The sequence below is a fragment of the Plasmodium malariae genome, assembly GCF_900090045.1.
Source record: "Plasmodium malariae genome assembly, contig: PmUG01_00_3, whole genome shotgun sequence".
In the NCBI taxonomy this organism is placed as follows: Eukaryota; Apicomplexa; class Aconoidasida; order Haemosporida; family Plasmodiidae; genus Plasmodium; species Plasmodium malariae.
In genome coordinates, this window is record NW_021638313.1 from 201,802 (window position 1) to 225,344 (window position 23,543).

The window sequence follows — 23,543 nt, forward strand, 5'->3', positions numbered from 1 at the left end:
TAGTTTATTTATATTTATAATTTTTGTAAATATAAAAAATAGGTTATATTAAAAATAGGTTATCATATTCTTTATGTAGTAATATTACTTGTAAAAAACTAAGGCAAAAAAATTGTGCAAAAACTAAATGAAACTAAATAAGATTCTTTTTCATTATTGTAAAAACTAGATTACATATACATTAAAATAATACAAATATAATTATGTTAATTTATATAATTTAAAAAATTGTGTTATAAATTTAGCTATTTATTTACTTTTTTAAATTTTTAATTATAATTCGAAAAAAATACTTGTTAATGAGGATATTATAATGTTATATTTTACAGGATTAATATAGTTTTTGGTATATATACAATAATTTAAAATTATCGTTCTCTTCAAAAAAATCATAAAAAGAACAAAATATTGTAGGAATTATATTTGATGATTTTAATAGTATTTTTCATAAAAATATTATTCATTTATATATTTACGTCGATTCATGATCATCGTCAACAATATATGTTCCTTATATTATGTATCTTTAAAAGAATAAATAAAAAAAATATATATTCCTTCTAAATGTATAAGCAGATAAATTACTAAAACCATATATATTAGTAGAATATATTGTTATTCTTTTTGATTTCTTATGTATATGTTACATCTTGCATATACTATTCTTATTTGTAAATTTTATTTCATTTTATATATTTCTAAATTAATGAAATTATATGTAATATTTTGATGCCATTTTTGATTTTAGTTTCTTTTTTTTTTTTTTTTTCTTATTTAATATTTTTTCTAAATATATTAAATTAATTAATAGAGAATATATAAAATTATGTAAATTAATGTAGGGATTTCTAATTCAGAAACAGTGATATAAATTAAACTTAATTAAAGGAGCAATATTAAGGAATTATAGTAAAACAATAAAAAATTACTCCTTATTTGTTTTTAGAATATATATTTCTTCATATATTAGGTAGATCGCTAGATATTTCCTTTAAAAAAATATTATACACTAAAAAAAAATTGTGTCTACTTAGGGATGAATTAATGCATTTTTTATAATTAAATTAAAAAAAAATATTTATTTTTCTTCATTATTTCTATTATTGTATTATTATAATAATCAATATTTCATTCAAAATTAGAACTTTTTATAAAATAAATATTATAAAATTTAAATTTAATATGGTATAGCTTTCTTAACATAAGTAATTATTTTAATATATACAGGAACATATAATATATGTATTCTCTACATTCTATATACTATATAAAATAAATATTCAAATATAAAAAGTATTTAAGTATTTATTTCAGAATTTATTAAGAAAACAACAAATAAATTATTATATAATTAGTTTCCTATATTAATAATTAGATTAGATATTATATAATATTTATTAGTTAATTCAAATTATTTCTTTTTAAAAAAAGTTAGTTTTTCTTAATTATGACTATGATAAATATTATACAATACATTTTAAATTTATTTTTGTATCATAGATGTTTTGAAGTATATTATAGCTATGTATATTTTTTACGTACTTAAGGAGCAATGATAAAAAAAAAATTTTAAAAAGAATTTTGCTTTTTATTATTAGATGTATATTATAATATTATTAACTTCTTTATATTGATTAAATTGTAATACTAAGTATCTATATAATGGGAAAAAACAGAAGACAATCATATTTATTAATTTTTTTGGGTTCATCCTTTTATCTTGGATATGTCATTTTTACATTGATGTTGTATGATAATATTATTTAAGGATATTCAAAATACTAATATTTTTCTGTTTTTTTTGTAATACTTTTTTTTTACTTCTCGCTTATTTATACTATTATATAACAAATATTTACATATTATTATTTTAGAAAATGTTCAATATATCATTGGATAAGTACTGCGAGATTAAGAAAATACTAAAAATAAGGAATTATAGATTACTAGGAAAGTATACACATAATATGGATTTAAATTTTATATGTACAAAAGAAGAAATACCAAATATTGGATTAAATATTAGAAACGATATATGTAATAATGAAGAAAGTGTGAAAACACAAATGAAGCAGTCAAATGGAAGTTCACCAGGAAATACAAGAGGTCATAAAAAACATATGAAAAATAAACTTGTACGTTTGAAACAAAAAAATATTCTCATATGGAGAAAAAGATATTCAAGGAACTTGATTATCAGGATTTTCTTAAAAACAACAGAACAATTAGTGAAGTTGTACAAAAAAGTAATAATTAAAAAATACAGATTACGGTTTGCTTTGCCTTTAGTATTGTTTTTATTGTTCTCATTAGGACTAATATTAGATTTTACTTGTAATTGTGGCCTTACAAGGGGGTTGTATAAGTTATTGAGTTTTTCATTAGGTAAGGAACTAATGAGGAATTTTCACACTTATTTGCAAACCGCTGTAGGCTCGTTTTTCAAGTATTCAGTACCAAAAACTAATGGAAGTGGTACTACTGATTTTTATATAACACCGTTTTTTGATTTTCTAATATATTGCGTACTCTTCTTTATTTTGGTATAACTCTTATATCAGGAATTATTTATTACCATAAAAAATTAAAAATTTGAAAAAATTAAATTTAAGAAAAGGTAAAATTTGTTATAACAGATATCTTTCGACTTACGAAGAAGTCATTAATATGAAGAAAAAAATGTAATATCTTGAATTTTTACACTTATCAAACATATATATAATTTGAAGTTTTTTTGTAAATTTACCTATATACACATGATTTTTCTGATACATTACAGTAAAAAAATTAAATTTTTAGTTTTTTAACATTGTAATTGTTTTAATATTTTTAAAATTGTATTATGATGAATGATTTTGATCAAGTAATATTATTATGGTTTCATAAATGCATTTTTGTATTTAAGTAGAACTATATGAAAAATATATGTTTGAGCGTTAAGTAAATAACAACAATGCTACATATATAATTTTACTAAAGTGTTATAATTTATATTTGAAATGAAAAATGGTAACTTTTATTACATGTATGTTGTTCTAGTCTAAAATAATTGTGTTTTTTTTATGTTATAAAAGAAAATGTGTTATTAGTTTAAAATTAATAACAAATGTGTCTTTTTCCATATATAATGTAAGGAATATAATATATTTGTTGTACCGATATGTATGTATATATATATATATATATATTAAATAATAAACTAAATATTTATTATAAAACATATTTTTTATACGAAATATGTTATTAGATATATTTTTCAAAATTTTTTTAATGTACTATTAGTTTTTTTTGCATGATATAAATATAAAGTTATAAAAATATAATAAAAATATATCATAATTAGGAATGAATCATTTATAATTATTTAATAATTCTCAAATTATATATCCTTTCAATTTAATGAATGGTTAAAATAACATTTAATTGTTGTATTAATTCATTTTCGAAGAAATGTATTAAATGTTTGCTATATTGATATTTTATAAGAAAATAATTTAAATATGCATATTATTATATTATTAAAATATAAAATTAATGGATTAAATATAATTATATTAATATATTTTATGTATAAACTTTATTTTTTTTTTATAATATATAATAATTTAAAAATATTTACTTATATCTATAGTAATTATATTATGTTTAATGATTACGAAAAAAATATATTTTTTCCATTAATATAATAGAGTGTTAGTATTTCTTTATATATTTATTCAATTTATTATTATTATTATACATAAATATATTAATTTCTATGTTACTGTACTAAAAATTGTATAGAATTACAATATTTTATAAAGGAAATGTCTATTTCTTTTATGTTTATAACACTCATTAAGTAAAATAAAAGTTAAAAAAATTAAATTTTTTTTTTTTTTATTGTAAGTAATAAGTAACTAATAATATTATTTGTTGTTAGATAAGTTTTATGAAGATATCTTTAGATAATTATTCTAATTTTTTTATGAGGCATGATTAAATATGTGAATGACATAATGCTTCTCATGAAAATTTTTGCTCGTTATATTAATGAAAAAGTTTCATTTATTAAATAAGCTTTTTTAAAGATTTAAATGATAATTATTATATAACATTAATATACATTTTAGTTATTACACTTTCTTACATTTAAATAGTATTTTTAGTCAATAAAATTATGCATGCATATATTTTTTTTTATTTTAAATGTACTTTAAGAACGTAGAGAATATACGACTAGTGTATACGCATAACCAACATGTGTTGAATGAAAATATTGCTAGTAGGAACTTTAATAAAGAAATAATTTTTAATTTCACATGGCAAGAATTTTTAATTTGTATTAATATTTAAGTTACCATTGAAAAAAAATTAGAATTGCAGTTACACATATTATAATTAAATTATAAAATAAAATATATTTATTAAATATGCATTATAATCTATAAATAAGCTTAATTGAATTAATAAATGTACTGCATCACTGAAAACAAAAATATTTATAACATTATTATTTTAATAATATTTAAATGAATTTTATTATTATTGTTCAGGATAAAAAATAGAGCATCTAATTTTATTTGATTTTGAAATTTTATATGATATAAAGTAATATAAATTTTAATATTAAATTATAAGTAATCTATTTTAAAAAAATAAAATAAAGTGTGATATTATAATAATTTAATATGAAATAAGCAAGTTATATTTTAGTTGGGGAATGAGAAATGAAGTTAAAACATTAAAATTTTATGATCATAGTAATTTAAGTATATTGTAAATTTTGTTCTATATGATTAAATAATTTATTTGTTATATATGATTCAGTGTGAATTTATAAAAAATAACATAATCGCTACTCTGTATATTTAATGTAATTCAGTAAATAAAAATAATTAGTTCTCATATACATCTGAATAATATAAGGTAATTATAAAATAAAGTTGCTAAGTACGAAACATAATTTTAACATATGTGTATGAAAAAACTATATTGCACTGTCTTATAAGCACTTCTATAAGAAATAAAAAAAAAAATATATATAAAAAGAATGAAAAATAGAAAGTTCAGTTCATATGCATACGTTAATGCACGCGAAAAATTTATTCAATTATATGTAATGTTATATATTTATTAATAAACATTACTTAATCATGGTAATGTATATTCATTTAAATATAATATCTAAGTAAAATTTCTTGAAATTTAATTACATAATAAATTAGGTATATATATATATAAAAGAAAGAAAATAGCTTATATATTTTAAATAATTCTAAGTTTAATATACGTATAACATAAGTATTCAGAATCATTTTATAGTATAAGATATATATACATTTAAAAAGTATCTCATAATGTAATACAATATGCAAATTTTTACTAATTATTAAAATCGTTTGAGGACTATCCTTATAAAAATGTATGTTTTGAATGAATCCAAATATATGGCGACCATATAATGAACTATAGAAAGTAAATAAAATATATACCTTTCTAACTCATAAAATAACTATATATATCTAATGTTATGGAATAATAATTTTATTGTGTTAATTACCGTGTTATTATTTTTGTAATTCATATATTGTAGCTTAAATGTAATCGTATTCTTTTTATTTTTTTGTTTATTAATTTTTTTTAAGAAACTACGAAGTTTTTCATGTATTATTGAAAAAATATTTTGTTCTTATTATATATTAAACATTTTACTCGTATTGTTATAATAATGAACAATAATATTAGGATTTACATTATTATATTTACTAAATGAATTTCCATAAACAATATTAACTTGATTTTGAATTTATTTTTTTTTAAATATTTTAGTCATAGTATGTTTATATAAGGAACCAAGTAATTAACTATGAATTTGTCGAACGTTTTTCATAATAAAAAATAATTAATGATAATTTTTGTTGAGCTTATTATTATTTTATTATGTACATTAACACAAAAAAATATATATAAATTTATTTTTAGATATATACAGAATGAAATATTTCTGAAATTATTGTTACTGCATGCAGTGGATTATTAATTTATTTTAAGATATATTTATTTTTATATACATAAATATAAATATTAATTTTTGTTTGATGAATATTTTGTAAAATTATTGTGAATTAATAAATTCATAATATATTATTGAATATTATTAAAATGTATTCCAAAAAATGAACAATATATTTTATATATTTATGATAAAAAAATAATTATTATTGTTTAAACTTTTTATATTATAAAAATTTTCAGATATTATGTATTACGAAAAAAAATATTTAGAATAATATATTATATTTTATGCATATATTAATTTAAATATAATTATTTCGGAATAACCTGTAGTTTTTTAAAATGGAAAATTGTTTTTTTAAATATTAATTTTTAATTATTATTTTATATTAACTACCCTCAATTATAACAGTGAACAACTATATGACAGAGTTTGTATAAATTAGCATGACTAGTTCAATATATATTTTAAATTTATAATTAAAACATTAATGTATATTATTTTTTAGTCTCCACATTATATATGTTTGATATGATAAATAGAAACAATATTTAAAAATATGTCGAAATAAATGTTTTTATTTTTTTTTTTTTAATTATTCCATATAATACGTTAATAATTACTGTAGTGTTAAATAATTAATTTTTATATTTTGGATATTTAAGTTAAAATTCGAATTAGATTATTATAATTGGAGATACTTCATTATAAAAAACATAATGATAAATATTTTAAGTTATTTTTTTAAATTAATTTTTCTTATACTATGCAATATATCATCTTCACATTTTAGTGAGAATTTATAAAAATATAAAAAATGTTGAAACAAAATTAAAATATTGAAAGTAGTATCCTTCTATATTTGTTGTATATTAAAGCATTGCTAATTATTTTTCATTGTGAATATATTAAAATATTAAGAAAATATATCATGGAGCAAAATTTTTTGCAATATTTATTAATTAAAACTGTGGTGTTTATCCTTTTATTTTGGATATGTCATTTTAACAATGATATGGTATGATTATATTATTTAATTATATTTATATTTTCCATATTTTTCAAATTTTATATTAATTCTATTTTTAAGCAAGATATTACATATTTCTTTAAATAACAAATATATTTTTTTTTTCGAGCCCTTATCAGAGATCCACATATGATAATTGCAAATTTATTATAAAATTAGATGTGAGATTGTGTCGAATAATGGCGGCACATAAAAAGGAAGAACATACAAATATTAAATGGATAAAGAAGGAAATAAAAAATAATGGAGAATACAAAAAAATGGAATCATCTAATACTAAAACGGGAATCACAATAAAAAATAAAAGGCTAGACAAAATATATTATAAAAATTTAGTTAGTTATATGGCAAATGCTGATTTTAAGTATTTAAGAAAAAGCATGAAAAAAAAAGTATTTCAGATTTGTGTTTTAGCTAGCTTCCATGTATTACTTGGAATACTATTAATTGTTTTAGAAAAATTAGATTATTTAAAAGTTATAAAGTTAGATAATACTTTAAATTTATCAACTCTAGGATTTGTGATATTCATGTATATAGTTATACTAAGTATGTTTTATTTTTACAAAAAATTTCAAACATATACAAAGTTAACACGCATAAAAGATGATATATATAATACGGCATATCCTTCTTTCCGTAAAGTAGTCTTTTATAAAGATTAATATCTATAAGTTCCCATTTTATATACACAAATAATAAGTATACATTTAATTGCTTATATTTAAGCGATGCTTCTTCTCTTAGCTGACCATTTTGAAATGCATTAAAAAAAATAAACGCTACTATTTGCTTTGTTGATTTAAATGTTATAATTTCCTTTTCTTTGCTTATTACATTATTTTTAATCCTTAATAAATTGTTGTGTTTTACGTATATATTTTTGTATATAACTATATTTTTATGAAAAATACTATATGTGCTTAAAAATTAATATAGAAAATAACAGTTTATATTATTTTGTTGACATCATGTGTGAATTTTTATTTTTACTCTAAAATATAGTGTTCATGATTTTCTATCTTGTACTCAACTAAATGAATATTTGTTGAGGTAATTAAAATAGTGTAATATTTGTATCAAATTAAAAGTAAATGTGTCTTTTGATTAATATGAAAATTCAAGAAATTTGAATGTAGTTATATAGTTATATCTTTTATTTTGTTTAAATAAAAAAAACTAATTAATTATAGGTTCCAAAGAGTTAATTTTTTATGTCTACATTGAAATGTAATATAAAGATACTTTGCGTAAGCTAAAAATAAATTTTCAAAAACGAAACCATTGAAACATAACAAATTATGTTATGTGATAATTTTAAAATAATATATATGGTAATTACTTTTAATTATTTTTTTTTTTTTTGATGTTTTTTTATTATGATGAAATAATTTGTTTAATTAATACTTAAAACTTTATAAAAGTATAAAAAGGCGTAGATTATTTTTAGGATATTTTATAGTAGTATATAAATTTAAAGAGCTTTTTTCTTTTTATTAACAATTTTATTGTGATATAAACTTTAATTGTCTTATTAATATTATTAAAATTTACACATTATTATTACATACATTATATATTTAATATTACTTTGTATTATATAATATAACATACAATTTTTTTTTTTTAGTTGGTTTTGAATGAGTTCGCTTAATAACATATATACATAAAAAAAAAGCAAAAATATTTAGTAAATAAAATATCTTATTTTACTTATATTAGTTCTACTTGTTATATATATTTAATGAATCATTAATTTTATGATGGCCTAATTTAGTAATCTTTTTTTTTTTTTTTTTGATTAACATTATATTGAATAATTATATATAAAACCGTATCAACTATGAATTTGTTAAATATTTTTTAGCCATAGGAAATTAAAAGATAAAATAGGTACCAATTATATACTATAGTTAAATGAAAAATATGTCACTGTAAGAAAAATTGCAAATGAATCCAGAAATGATAAGTTTTAATAGAATTATTAGCAGTAATAGAGTAATGGACACGAACAAATTTCTGTACAGTAAAGATCATTCTAAAAATGTTACTTAAAGAAACAGTAATATAATAACATTTTCAATTTAAATATATATGGTATGACATCATATTATTTTAAACTAAATTATAAAATAAAAAAAGCATATACTCCACCGTTATATAATATTAATAACAATATATATTAGAAAAAACATGAACTACTATTATAAAGTTTTTAATTAATATAAATGAATACTATAAATGATACCGTATTAAAAAGATGTAAAAACATTAATGGATTAATATATACATACATATATATATATATATATTATATTAATTAAAATATTTCCTATATACAAAAAATACATATGAATAAATATTTATAAATTAAACCTATTAATGTGTGATATATCCTTTTATTCAATGGAAGAATATTTATTTACCTAAAAATTGAAATTTTTTTATAGATGATATTTCCATTTAGATGAAAATGTATAATTAATTATGATTGATGTAAATGTTTTTAACAAATATATCATTAAAAATAAAATTTAGGAGAAAAAGGAATAATCCTAAAAAAGTCAAACCATATACTTGACATGATAATTTAAAAACTATTGATTAGATAAAAGATTATAGTTTTATCTAACTTCTTTGATTAAGTAATCTGAATAAGATATAGTATTAACAAATAAGGTAATACGTTATAATTTTTATATAAATTAAAATATGTAATATATGATAACGTAAGAATCTGTCAAAGGTGTAGAACTAATTATCTTACTAATATTCATTATAACTATATTTATAACAAATTTATACATTATATAAATATGAAATCACGAAATACATAAATACCTTATTTTAATACTGTTTCTGTTAGAGTAATACTATATATAGCGCTTATAATTAAATTATTTTTTTTATATTGTTTTTATATAAACTACTTTTTTTAAGGAGATTAAATTAATTAAAAAAATTAGTAACAATTTATTACTTATATTTTTAAAATAATATATTTAATATTTAATTATTTCATAATTAACTCAAGACTATAAGTGAAAAAAAAAGAAACGAATAAAAATATTGATATACACATATATGTAATTTTCTAAGCATATTTCAATATAGCGTCTCATTTATTTTATATACATTACATAAATAATGGTTATAGTTAAATATGTTAATTTGAGTAGAATTTATTTATAAATTAATAAAAAATAATTACCAAATTTTTTCCTTTTTCAAAATTTTCGGGAAAATAATTAATATATTAAAAAATTTCATAAGTTATATTGTATAATATACTATATAATAACTTATATGACGTTTTAAATGTAAATTATTATACGTTTTCTTTTTACGTTATATATTTTTGGAATTTTCCACTGAATTATCTAAATTACTAAGAAGAATTTTTTGCTAAATACGTTTTTACATTTTTTTATTAATGCTAATATTTCCGCAAAATTTTTAAATATATAATATTTTAATATAACTAAAAAAAATATATTTATAAATAACTGAATTATCACAGTTAATGCATGCATTATTGGTAATGATAAATAAAATACATTTTTTTAAAATTATATATAAATTACTGTATATTTCTTTTATTAATATGTTACAAATGTTTAAATTCAGCAATTTGGATTGTGTTATTTAAATACCAAAATTTTGTATCTGAATTACATCTTACAATCATATTTTTACGAAAAGAATGTTTAAGCTTTTTACATATTCAAAGGCATTTATCATATCTTGGATCATAATTTATACGATAAAAAAAAATTTGTATTTTTTTATTTTTTCTTTACATTTCTGTCATTGTAATTATATTATATATGTGAAATTTACGTTTTTTGAATAAAAAATAATGCTTAGAAAAAAAAATATGTAAAAATTACTTATGTTATTTACAGGATATTTATCAAAAAAAAAATAATTATATTAATGTTATGTGATAATATATTTATTCTTATCACATAAACTGTTTTGTTTTATATATAAAGAAAAATCATAAGGAAACCAAAAATTTATTTTATTTTGTTTGAAATGTATTAACAATGAAATTTAGTATTACTCTGTTAAGAAGCTAAAATGTAAATATATTTTTAACATTTATTAATAAAATTAGGGCTACTAAAAATTATTATAATTAATGTTTATTTTTTAATAAGTAAATTTATTGAAATATTTACTAAAATTTTTTTTATATTATTTTTTTTTAAATTTCTATTTTTTTTTTTTTTTTTCTGAATTTATTACTCTTTCAATGCATAAAATCAAATCATAAACGAAATGAATGTATATTTTTATTAGATTTTTTTATTATATAGTAAATTTTTTTCATGTTTAAAGACATTAAACAAAATAATTTTATGGAATGTAAAAATGATATCTTTTATTTTAGTTAAAATTATTATATTTGTATTTTTTATTTGGATATATTCTTATTTCTGTGATGCGGTATAATTATAACATTGCAGAAAATTTTTTCCATATTTTATGATGATTCATGTTATATATACATATATATCACTTGAAACAAAATAATTACTTTGTGCGTAGAAAAATATATCAAACTATAAAAAATTAAAACATTTTATTTTCCTTGTAGCATAACTTTGATAAAATTTTATGTATGAAAAGCATTCAAAACATATCATTATATTCAAGAACTTATAGATTATTATCAAAATTTAGCAATGAAAAAATAAAGGTTTCATTAGAACGTAACTTACCTAGAAATGGATATAACGATATAAAAAAAAAAAAAAAAAATTATCAATTAAAAAATTATGGTAATAATACTGGAGCGGAATACAATGGAAAGGGCAAAACTAAAAATAAATGTAATTCAGGATTTGAGAAAAAAAAATTACTGAGGAAGTGCATATATGTATTATGTAAACCATTTTTAGAAATAGATAAAATATTTGAAAAATTAATTTATAAAGGATTTATTGCAATATATGAATATAGGAAATGCACAGATTCTATCCAAAAAAAAAATTTGAAATTTTCAGCGTGTAAGAGTGCTGTTTTAACTTTTGCTCTACCATCAATAATTTTTTTTACAGTACTTTCATTACTTTTGATAGTTTGCCCTCCGTTAGGTACATCATTATTGGGGCAAAATAGTAAAGGTTTTCAAGAATTTATGGCAAAATCTGATATGCAAGCTTTTTTATTGTCGTTATTTATATTAAGTCTCACCATGGTAATTTATATACTGGTAAAATTTATAAATTATGTAATAGAAGTAGGGGGAGATGAAATAGAAAACTAGTTATAATGAATACATTGGTTTCCGAAAATTTTTGTTTTTGTGCATATTGAAAATTTACTATTCGCTTAATGAAATTATGAATTAAATTTATTGTTTTGTTTTGTTTTCATTATTATATTAAACTATTTAGATGTCATGCACTTATACATAACTATAAAAATGTACATATTTATTATTTACACTATTTATAGTGTTTCGAAATTTTTTTTCCCATAATAATATATTCTTTTGAAGGAATTTAATACTTTCATTTGGTGCAATTACATAAATGTATATACATATAAAAGCATGAAATAAAAAAATTATTAACTTATTTTATGCAGTGTTCCAGAGTAATATGTGTTATATAATATATTAAAAATTATTATAATTCTTTTTTCTTATTTTCAATTAATAATTTTTTAGAACAATAGTTTAATTTGATATATTAATACCAATTAATTATTTATAATTAAAATAATTTATTTAATATATTATATTTTTATAATTACTTCAAGTCACCAAATTGAAAAAATAAGAATGAATGGAAATATTGGGATATTAGTTTTTCTTCTTTTACTTATAACATTATTAAAAAAGATATTTTATATAGCTTGAACTGGTTTCTGTAAACTTATTTAATGTAAAATTATTTTATATTGGAATATATTTTTAAATTTCATAATTGGTAAGAATATTTTTTCGTTAAATTTACTTTAATATTTTTCTTTTCTACTATTTTTTTTAATATTATTATTTTTATATAACTTATAAGTTTGAATTATTTTAACAAGATATAAAAAATTATATAAATAAGTGAACTCATATAGTGTATTAATTTTTAACGATAATATATAATATATATTTTTAAAATTATATAAAAATTATCATGTAATACTTATAATAATATGGCGAAAATCTATAAAACATATAATATAGAGTTTACTTTTTAAAATACAAAAGTTTACATGTTTATTTAATCCTCCAATGAAACCTCTACAATTAAACTGCATGAATATACTAAGAATTCAAATATATATCAGATGGAACTTTATAATTTTTACAATAACAAAAATATGTAGTTTTTTTTTTTCAGTATATTACAGGAATTATATTCTAAATAATAATATAAGGTATTTTAATAAGTGCACAAAACTACGTTTATTTAAACGAATCTAGACACTTCAATTGTTATATTTCCGATATATATTAATGTGATCATTTATATAGAAGATTTTTTATATTTTTTATATAAAACAAAAATTTTAGGAATGGGAAAATCCTTTTTTTTTTTTTTTTTCTTAAGTTTATTAACAGCTGCATTTAATATATGTTATCTTAGACGAATCAGAATAGTGTATATATATATTAGTAGATTTATTAATAAAATTATTTCTACCAAATTTATTTTAATTGAATATTATTTACAAATAACTTCAATGGAGTTAATTAGAAACGCCTCTATAGTGTTGACATTTCTGTATTATTTATATTTTTGTTTTATTTAAAAAATTTGATACTATTTAAGGAAAGGAAATATGATAAATTTAAAATAACAAATGAAAAGAGAGTATTTTTCAACGACATTTCTCGAATATGAAGCCTATTTTCTTACATATATAAATATATTATAACAATTAATTATGAAAAAATGAAGGGGAATAGTAACAATTTTATTTCCGTTAAAACCATAATATTTATCATTTTTAATTTCATTTACTCTTATATTAATAATTTGGTATCACTATTACATCCCATACAATTTTCTTTATATTTTTAATACTTCACGTTATATACAAATGCATAATATATAAATGCATTTAACGGAAATATTTTTTTAAATGTAAGAAAATATATCACATTATATACAACATTAATATTTCTTTTTTTTTGTAGTGCAATTCTGATAAATCTTTATACTATAGAAACTGTATAAGTAGCATATTAAATTCAAGAAATAATAGAATATTATCAAAAGTTAAGAATAAAACAATCAATTTCAGATTCAAATATAAATTAGACCTAAAGAAAAATTGTTATTTAGAAAATAAGAAATACGTTGGTGAATCAGATTGTGGTGAAAGAAGTGCATCCAAAAAAAAATATAGTTCAAAATTTGCATACAAAGCATTAGTTAAGAAATATATGTTTTTTATATGTAAGCCATATACAGCAATAGATACTTTTTTTGAAAAACTATTATACAGGGTATTTTGTACTATATATAAATATAAGAAATGTAGAGATCCTTCCCAGAAAAAAAGTTTAAAACGTTCTGTATTTATAAATACAACTTTGATATTTGCTCTACCAGCAATACTATTTTTAACAGCAACTGTACTATATATTTTATCACAATTTTTCTCTGACACGTGGAAGGAACTTATTACATTACAAGGTACAAATACTTTGTCAGGTTGGATACGTGAAAAATCACAGTTCATTGCATTATTATTATCCATTTTAAGTGTTTCAGTGGTTATTTATACTCTGGTAAAATTCTTAAAATATGTAATTGAGGTGAGAAAAAATGAAGTTAGATCTTAGTTATAATAAATATAATTATCTAAAAAAAACTGTTTTTCATATAACTATTGAAGATATGCTTTATGTTTGAGAAAATTATATGCTTCAAAATGTTTCTTGTAGTATAACTGAGAATATTATAATTCATTCTAGATAATATATAAATATATGTTGACACACAAGAGTAAATAACAAAAAATATATTTATATAATAAATATATATAAATGTCTTTTTGTTTCTGTATTATAATATGTTTCTGTAAGGTAATTTAATACTTTGACTTAGGACATATCTATATATATATATAACGTATGCTACATAAAATGTAAAATTGATATTTTTTAATATTCACAATAGAATTACGTTTATATGGAAAATAATATTTGTACAAGTTATATATAAATATTATTATAATAAATAAGTTCTTTTTTAATTTAACACATAAAATTTCAATTACTCGTATTTTACTTATGTAGAGAAGCGATTTATATTTTTAACAGTCATGAATTTTATGGTTTTTTTTATGGTTGAATGTGGTTATTTGCTTATGTTTTAAAAATTATTAAGTTTTACTTTTAATCTAAATATATAATATTTTTTTTCATTTAAGAATGCAAAAATCATTTTTTTGCTTTTGTAAATGTCTATTTTTTAATTAAATTGAAACAAAAAAAATAATCATTGTTGAAATAATTATTATGAGCCCATATTTAAAATAATCTTTCACATAAGAATATATTTATTAGTTCTTCAGATTTTTTTGCACAACTTATGTGTGCATTTATAAATATATACTATTATTATATTACTTTTAAGTATGAACTATATATAACACATTAACAATTTTAGGATTCATGAAACTTTATAATTAAAAGATACGATCGAAACATATGTATCATTATGTTGAATTATGTAATTATTGCATATAACACTTTTTTTTTACACATTAATTATATATCTATAATAAAAAAAAATATGAATATTTTTTTTGGAAAATAAATTGTGATCATAATATTGAATTAATGTTAATTCGCTATTATATTGTATTATATAACCATTACATATTTTTTTCTGTCTAAAAAAATAACTAAATAAAAATAAATGATATATTATTAATAATATTCAGTTATCCATTAAATAAAATGTAAATATATTTTAATAATAAGTGTATTTTTTTTCGTAACATAATTATATATGTTTAATTCTTTACACATTTGTATTACATGATATTTTTATTCTATACATTCGTTTACCACATCAATAGGAAGATATTATGTGCAAAAATATAAAGAATTTATATTAATAACCAAAAACATTTTTGAAGTTCGTAATCAATATCTTTTTAATAATATAATATTTAGTAAAATAAAAACTATCTTATATGTATAAATTAGTTCGTATAAAGGTTATTTTGCTTTTATTAGTGCTGATGAATATTATATACATTCGTTTAAATATTAATATATTTTTATAAATTTTCTACTAAAATAAGAATATACTACTTCGTTTTTGGTTAAATTTATTTATAAGCTTTTAACTCTACCAAACGATAATTTTTTAAAAGAATTCTTCCATAATTTCAGTATAAATCCCAAATTAAGATTAATATTTGATTTATTAATCAATTAGTATATACAAATGAAATAATATTACTTAACCTATGAAAAATATAAAAAATTTCTGTTTTATACAAAAATATAATTGGACTTAAATATATTAAGATATATATTTTGAAATATGTAAAAAAACTAATTAAGCATCTTGTTAATAAAAACGTTAATGTTTCTAATTTATATTTTTTTCCTTATTATTAAAAATATGATATTTTATGAAATTATATTCTTTTTCGTAAGTTATATATATTTGTATTTAAGAGTTTTAACACATGTAAATATTATTTTGTAGGAGGTGTTCAAAATTTATTTTTACATATATAATTTATAGTAAGTATATACATAAGAAATTATTAATTTCCTTATTATAATGTATTACCAATATATGAAACAGCAGTTACATATATTATATCTTAGTTACTTTTATTTAATTGCTGATTTAGTTATACATTAAAAAAATTAAATAAACATATATAATTAAAAGTATCCATATCAAAAAGGGATAATCTGCTTATTCATCATAAAAATGACTAATATATTATAGAAATTTTATTATTATGATATTGGTACATCTTAGACAAGGGTAAATGTTTATTTTTACTATATTAGTATACATAATAAACAATTACATTTAATTAAAAAAATAAGATAAATGGAGTAATTTAAATGTATTTCATTTATTAATAATAATAAAAATTTAAATTAATTAAAAATTTCTATTTGGATAAATTATTATACAAAAATAAATTATTATCATTTATTTATCTTTTAAACATATATTTTTCCATGGATTATTTATTATTTTATAACATGTATATTTTAAATATACTATAGACCATAAAAAAATGCATGCTCTTATTTAGTAAGTAATTCCTTGATTACAAATAAAATTAAATCATGTACAAAATATTTCACTACTCGTATAATTTAGTTCTAAATTATTGTTGTAATAATTAATATATTTTTAGGAATAATAAGTTTTTCTAAAATATAATTTTTATAAAGTGTGGATAATTAATAGAAAAACATAATTGAAATAAGTAATTATTCCATTGTTATAGAGAACAATATATTTTCTATGTTCTCTATATTCTATATTATACATATATTCCATATCTCAAAATATTAAGTACTAATATATACTTTATTTTTTTCTGGAATGTATTAGTAAAAAATTTTTTTATTTGCATTATTATATTAAATGATAAATTATATATTTTAAATATTTATTAATGATTGCAATTTATGTTATTAAATTAAAACTATTTTTTATATATATTATTAAGATAAAAATTTTGTTGCTTATTTTTAGAGGTATTTTACTTTGTCTTTATTGTGAAAGAAATTAAAGATATATTCGTTTTATTAGGTCTCTGTAAACAAAAATAATAATAAAACAAATTAGGTGATTATGTTTTCCTTTATAATTAATAGAATATTATATTATTTTTAATTATATTTCATCGCGTATATTTCAGTATTAAAGATATTTATAATGAAACAAAAAATTAAGCCCCTTTTATTTAAAAAGTTTTCTACATTTATTCTTTTAAGTTGGATATATCATATTCATATTTATATGGTTATGCATATATTATTTAAATATATATGCACTGTTTATATTTTTAGTATTTTATTTCTGTTATTACGTTTTTTAGTGTGGATTTATTTATTTAATTAAATGATAAATTATTTTTTTGCTTTTTCAGACTACGCATAACAGATCTTTGGTTGAATGTTACAATGCTTGTAAAAAATTTTATGCAAGAAATTATCGTTTACTCACAAAATATAAACAAGATAAAGTTGCACATATTGCAGATTTAAAAGAAAAGATAATAAATAATGGAGAATTCGGAAAAAATGTTATATCGAATAACGAAAAAGGAGAAAAAGAAAGAAAGAATCCCTCATGTGGAAATTTATCAATGAATAAAAACATATATAACCATAATAAGAAAAATAAATCTTATATATTTGAAACAAAAAACTATTCACGATTAGAAAAAAAAATATTCAAAGAAATTGATTACGTAGATTTTCTTAAAAACAACAACACAATTAATAATAAGCTTTACAAAAAAATAATACGTAAAAAATACGGATTACGTATAGTATTACCTTTATTGTTATTCTTTCTTTTATTAACAGTATTCATAATAGAATTATCATTTGGTTTGTTAGGAAAAAGTTGTTTATTGTATTATTTTGGTTTAGAGAAGTCGCATTTAGAGAATTTAGCCAAGAAAGAACCTCTTTCTACCATTTTAAATTTTTTGAAAACATACAAAAAGTTTTGGGAACACGGCATACTGGGAGAATCAGGGGTTGTATGCGGATTGTGCGGAGCACGAAATACAATATCTGAAACATGCATATTAGGACAATTAATTCGTATTTTATTATATTTTGTACCTTTTATTATACTATGTATTACATTTATATCATGGATCTTTTATTACCATAAAAAAGTTAAAAAATATGGAAAAATTAAGTTCAGTAAAAAATAAAATCAATAACAAAGAACATATTTTATTATTTAAAGAATTTTTCAATAAGAACTAATATGTATCATATCTTTACTTAAACAGGTATTAAGCATAGACCTATTTGATCATAATTTGTAAATGGAATTATGTATGTCTTGTCTTGTGAGGAATAATGAAATGATACTAACTTAGTTTATTTTTTGAATATGAATATTTTAATATTCTTAAATATGTATTTAATATACTATTTCAGTTTAATTAAATGTTATTGTTCTATATATATATATTTGTGTATAAAAATATATTTTTATGAAAATTAAATATTTATATGTTATAATTCATATGAATAATAGGATACTTAATTAAAACTTATTGAAGAGAGATTATTTATACTAAATATAAATATTGTTAATTTTCTTTTTATCTTGTAGGATAAAACAATTATTTTTTACGTATATTAAGAAAGAGATTTATCAGTTCTAAATTAACTATAAACATATTTTATTTTGTATTTAATGAAATCAAGGGAATACATTTTTTTCGTCATTATGTATATATATTTGTGTATATATTTTACGGAGTAAAAACTTAATATTTTTTCAATAAAATAAGTTTCATGAAATATATGTCATAAACCATAATTATTACAAAAATCTCTCTAATCAACAATTAGTTTTTTATGAATGATATAAATATAATAAAAAAATATTACTAGTGAATATAAATTATTTATTATTGCTTATTATCTTAATGATTATATATATTTATAATAAAATGAAGAATTAGGGCTTTTTTTTTGTGTATTTGTTGTGTTAATTTAATTTTGTAAAAATAAATAAAATATATATTATATTGAAAATTGGTAAATAATTAAATGATGTATTTATTTTTAACATTTACATTATTAGAACATTAAATTATGGAATTGGATTTAATATATTAATAGATAATATTTGCAAATACATTTACTTAATTTGTAATCTATCAAATAATTTACGATTGAAGAAAATATGTTATGTATCAATATAAATTTAAATTACTATGAAAGCTACTGAAGATATATGCATTATTTTCTTTAACAAAATAATTATAGGATGATAAATATTTATAAAATTCTTGTTCCATTTTTTATGTTTGTCTCTATTTATATTAATCAAACATCTTACATTATTTAAAGATATAAAAATATATATAAAGTTTATTTTACCAATGAGTAAATTCTTCAAAATATTAAGGCTTATTTTTTAATCATATTAAAAAAGATAAAAACAAATTATTTTTTTATTGATAATTTATATGTACATAATATTTTTTTTTTCGTTATATGAAACATTGCAGGATGTAGTTTAAAAGTTACCCTATATTTTTTACAATTTTTAATTAAATAAATATAATTACATAAGTCTCTAGGTGAAACTGTACAATATGTAATTTTCATATGTTATATTTGTTTTTCTATATATTACAGTAAAAATCGTAATATATAATTATTATATAATTTATCTACCACATTGACATACTCTTAAAATTTAATATTTAGTCAGAAATAAAACATTCATATTTTTTTTGTTATTGTGAATTTATGAATATGTTTATAGAAAATAGGAATATGATGTATGAATAATTATGTAAGAGAGACTAATATCATTGCAAATACATATATTAAAAAAAGATATATTTTAATTTAACTATTTTAATATTAAATATTATAATTTTTTATGAAATTATGTGATTTTGAATAAGTAATATATATATATTAGAGTATTTCCATAGAGTTTAGATTATTGTTAGAATATGATTAAAAAGCGTTATTACATTTATAATTTCTTTTAGACAAAAATTTAAGGGATTATTAATTTGATTTTTCATTTGTTTAACTATAAAAGAAAGATCATATACATTTATTTTTTCTCAATACATTTTTATAATTGTTTTATTTTCGAATTTCATAAAAATTACTTAAATATTTACAATAAAATAAATGAATAACTGATAAAAATATGATTCTTAGTACGCAATAGAATTAAAAATATATATTACCAAACAAAGGCTATTCTGATATTATTAGGTTTTATACAATAAATAATTTATACATATATCCCTTTTATATTACTACATTTCTTATGAATATATATTCATACATAAAATGTAAAATTAGTAAATATTTTAAAAAATTTTATATAGAAGAAATAGTATAAATTATATAATATTAAAAATCATATTACCCAAATATGGCTTTACAGAAACAAAATATCAGTTATTATTTACTTACAAAATATATATATATGATAGATCCGATAACATGATAGAAATTTGATTATTTGTTTATATTATAGACTATAAAAAATAAAAAATATGTACTCAATTTAACTCACAAGCTTGTACAAAAAGATGTCATTTTTATTTATTATTACTATTTATATATTGATATAATAATTAATATATTATTAAAAATAATTTATCTTTCCAATATATAATGCATATAAAATTAGAAAAATAAATATGAAAAAATCAATAAAATTAGGAATAATTTCCTTATTATACAGAATGGAGCAATACCTATGTTCTCTACTTTGGATATTCTATATATACTAAATATATCTAAATATTAAAAATTCATATATATTTTTTTAATTTATATTAAAGAGAACTAATAAAAAAATTATTTATATACTCTATTAAATAAATTATTTATAAAATTCGAATATTTATTAATGAATTCAAATTATACTATTCTAGTTAATGTTACTTTTTTAAAAATAACATTAGAATAAAAATCATATGATGTATTTTTAAGGCTATTTTTCCTTTTATCCATTGGGAAAAACAATATAGTTATATAATCTTTATAATATATTTACAAAAATATAAATAAAAATTAAATGAATAATTATTTTATGTTCAACATTAAAAAAATACTATATTAGTGTTAATTTTTTCCATACTGAACATATTACAACATTAAAAATCTATGTAATGGAAAGAAATATTGTTTATCTCTTACTTTTTAAAATTGCTGGGTTTCTTTTTTTTTTATCTTGGATATGTTATTTTAGCAATGAAGTTGTATGATAATACTATTTAAGGATAGTTTCATTTTTTAAATTTTTTACGTATTATTTGTTTATAATTATATTATATATTATGTTAAAAAACATATATATTATTATTTTGTTTTTTTAGTGTACGTTTAATAGATCTTTAAGTAATAACTATAACATTGTTAACAAGTTAGGAACAAGAAATTATAGATTATTAGCAAAATATAAGCAGGATAGGGATTTCTATTGTGTAGAATTAAAAGAACATATAAATAATAATTGGAATCAACAAAAAAAATATATATCTAATAATGAAAAAGGAATCAAAAGAAAAAACAAAAAATATAATAGAAATTCGTTAAACAAAGCACAATATTATACAGAAGTAATCGATTATAATAATGGAATGTTTGATGAAAAACATTTCCATTTTGAAAAAAAATGGATAAAAAAAAAAGATGACAATTTTCTTGAGAAAAGAAGGAGAATTTGTGATATAGCTTTAAAAAAAATAAAATATAAAAATTACGGATATATAGTTGCTATGTATTTAATTTTTTCCTTGTTGGTAGTAGGAATAGATGTATTACCAAGATTAAAGTCTTTGGATACTGCATGGAAAAAACTTGATAGTGGCAATATATTAAGAACTTTGTATGACTATGTAAAAAGCTGGGATAAAACAGTAAAAACCTCTGTTTATTTAACATTATTTAGTGTAATTATAATTATATTGATTATTGTACTTGTGATAGGAATTTGCAATGTCCTAAGTAATAATGAAAAACATAATAAAATTAAGTTGATGATTGAGAAAAATGAATAATAAGAAATTTATATTTTTCTGTAATTTGAGTTTTTAATATTAAGTAATATCTATAATATATTTAATGATATTCTCACTATAAATGCATATAATTTCCAAATTATTATAAATTCGCACGAGTATAATTATTCATTTTGACGGGCAACAATATAAAAATATGTTTTTCTTTCTTTTGTGAATTTGGAAATTTTAATTTTTTCTAATTTTTATTTTAAGTTATAATTTAAGATTAACTAAATATACTTATTATAATAATAATATTTTTACATATAAATAGATTTTAATGAATAACATATGTCCGTACTTTGAAGTGCATAAATGATAGAGATGTTTATATAATTTTATAAATCTCAGATAATTTATATTTTAACTACTTTTGTCCTCTATGTTGTAACTTGCTTTATTCTAAAATTATTATTTGATAAGTTAATTAAAAGAAAATATATTATTTGTTTTAAATTAACAATAAAGTTGTCTTCTTTAGTATATAACATTACTATGTTAGAACATCTTTTTTCACTGTTATATAAATATAAATTTTTATATAAAAGCACCATTCATATTTATTTTATATAATATTTTTTATGAGATGTATGAAACAAAATATATTTATTGAAAAAATATTTTTAAAAGTCTTTTGATTCTTTTCTTATTGTATAATTGTGTAAATATAAATATATAATAAAATAATATCCTTTTTGAATATAGAAAATTTGTGAAAGTTTATCAAGTTGTGTACCGTGAATATTCATAATTAATTGAAAG

The 23,543-nt window shown here is 17.8% G+C and overlaps 5 protein-coding genes and 1 pseudogene across 6 annotated transcripts; all 6 read left to right on the top strand.

Annotated features, from left to right (window-relative positions):
* Positions 1-1,662: 1,662 nt before the first annotated feature.
* On the top strand, positions 1,663-2,549 carry PmUG01_00016500 (fam-l protein; the record flags this gene model as incomplete). Its single annotated transcript, XM_029005811.1, has 2 exons — positions 1,663-1,728; positions 1,875-2,549. The coding sequence occupies 2 exons, from the start codon at positions 1,663-1,665 to the stop codon at positions 2,547-2,549; spliced, it is 741 nt and encodes a 246-aa protein (XP_028859191.1).
* A 4,380-nt stretch (positions 2,550-6,929) lies between these two features.
* On the top strand, positions 6,930-7,693 carry PmUG01_00016600 (Plasmodium exported protein, unknown function; the record flags this gene model as incomplete). The annotated part of the gene is made up of 2 exons (XM_029005822.1): positions 6,930-7,016; positions 7,148-7,693. The coding sequence occupies 2 exons, from the start codon at positions 6,930-6,932 to the stop codon at positions 7,691-7,693; spliced, it is 633 nt and encodes a 210-aa protein (XP_028859192.1).
* Positions 7,694-11,405: 3,712 nt separating this feature from the next.
* Positions 11,406-12,303, top strand: PmUG01_00016700 (Plasmodium exported protein, unknown function; the record flags this gene model as incomplete). The annotated part of the gene is made up of 2 exons (XM_029005833.1): positions 11,406-11,480; positions 11,632-12,303. 2 exons carry the CDS (start codon positions 11,406-11,408, stop codon positions 12,301-12,303), a joined length of 747 nt encoding a protein of 248 aa, XP_028859193.1.
* Positions 12,304-14,116: 1,813 nt separating this feature from the next.
* PmUG01_00016800 lies at positions 14,117-14,829 on the top strand (annotated as a pseudogene). Its single transcript is given in 2 exon segments — positions 14,117-14,176; positions 14,191-14,829. Coding segments are annotated over 2 exon segments (699 nt in total).
* Positions 14,830-17,917: 3,088 nt separating this feature from the next.
* PmUG01_00016900 (fam-l protein) lies at positions 17,918-18,932 on the top strand (the record flags this gene model as incomplete). The annotated part of the gene is made up of 2 exons (XM_029005844.1): positions 17,918-18,004; positions 18,132-18,932. The coding sequence occupies 2 exons, from the start codon at positions 17,918-17,920 to the stop codon at positions 18,930-18,932; spliced, it is 888 nt and encodes a 295-aa protein (XP_028859194.1).
* A 2,955-nt stretch (positions 18,933-21,887) lies between these two features.
* Positions 21,888-22,778, top strand: PmUG01_00017000 (fam-m protein; the record flags this gene model as incomplete). The annotated part of the gene is made up of 2 exons (XM_029005855.1): positions 21,888-21,977; positions 22,095-22,778. The coding sequence occupies 2 exons, from the start codon at positions 21,888-21,890 to the stop codon at positions 22,776-22,778; spliced, it is 774 nt and encodes a 257-aa protein (XP_028859195.1).
* Between the last annotated feature and the right edge of the window lie 765 nt (positions 22,779-23,543).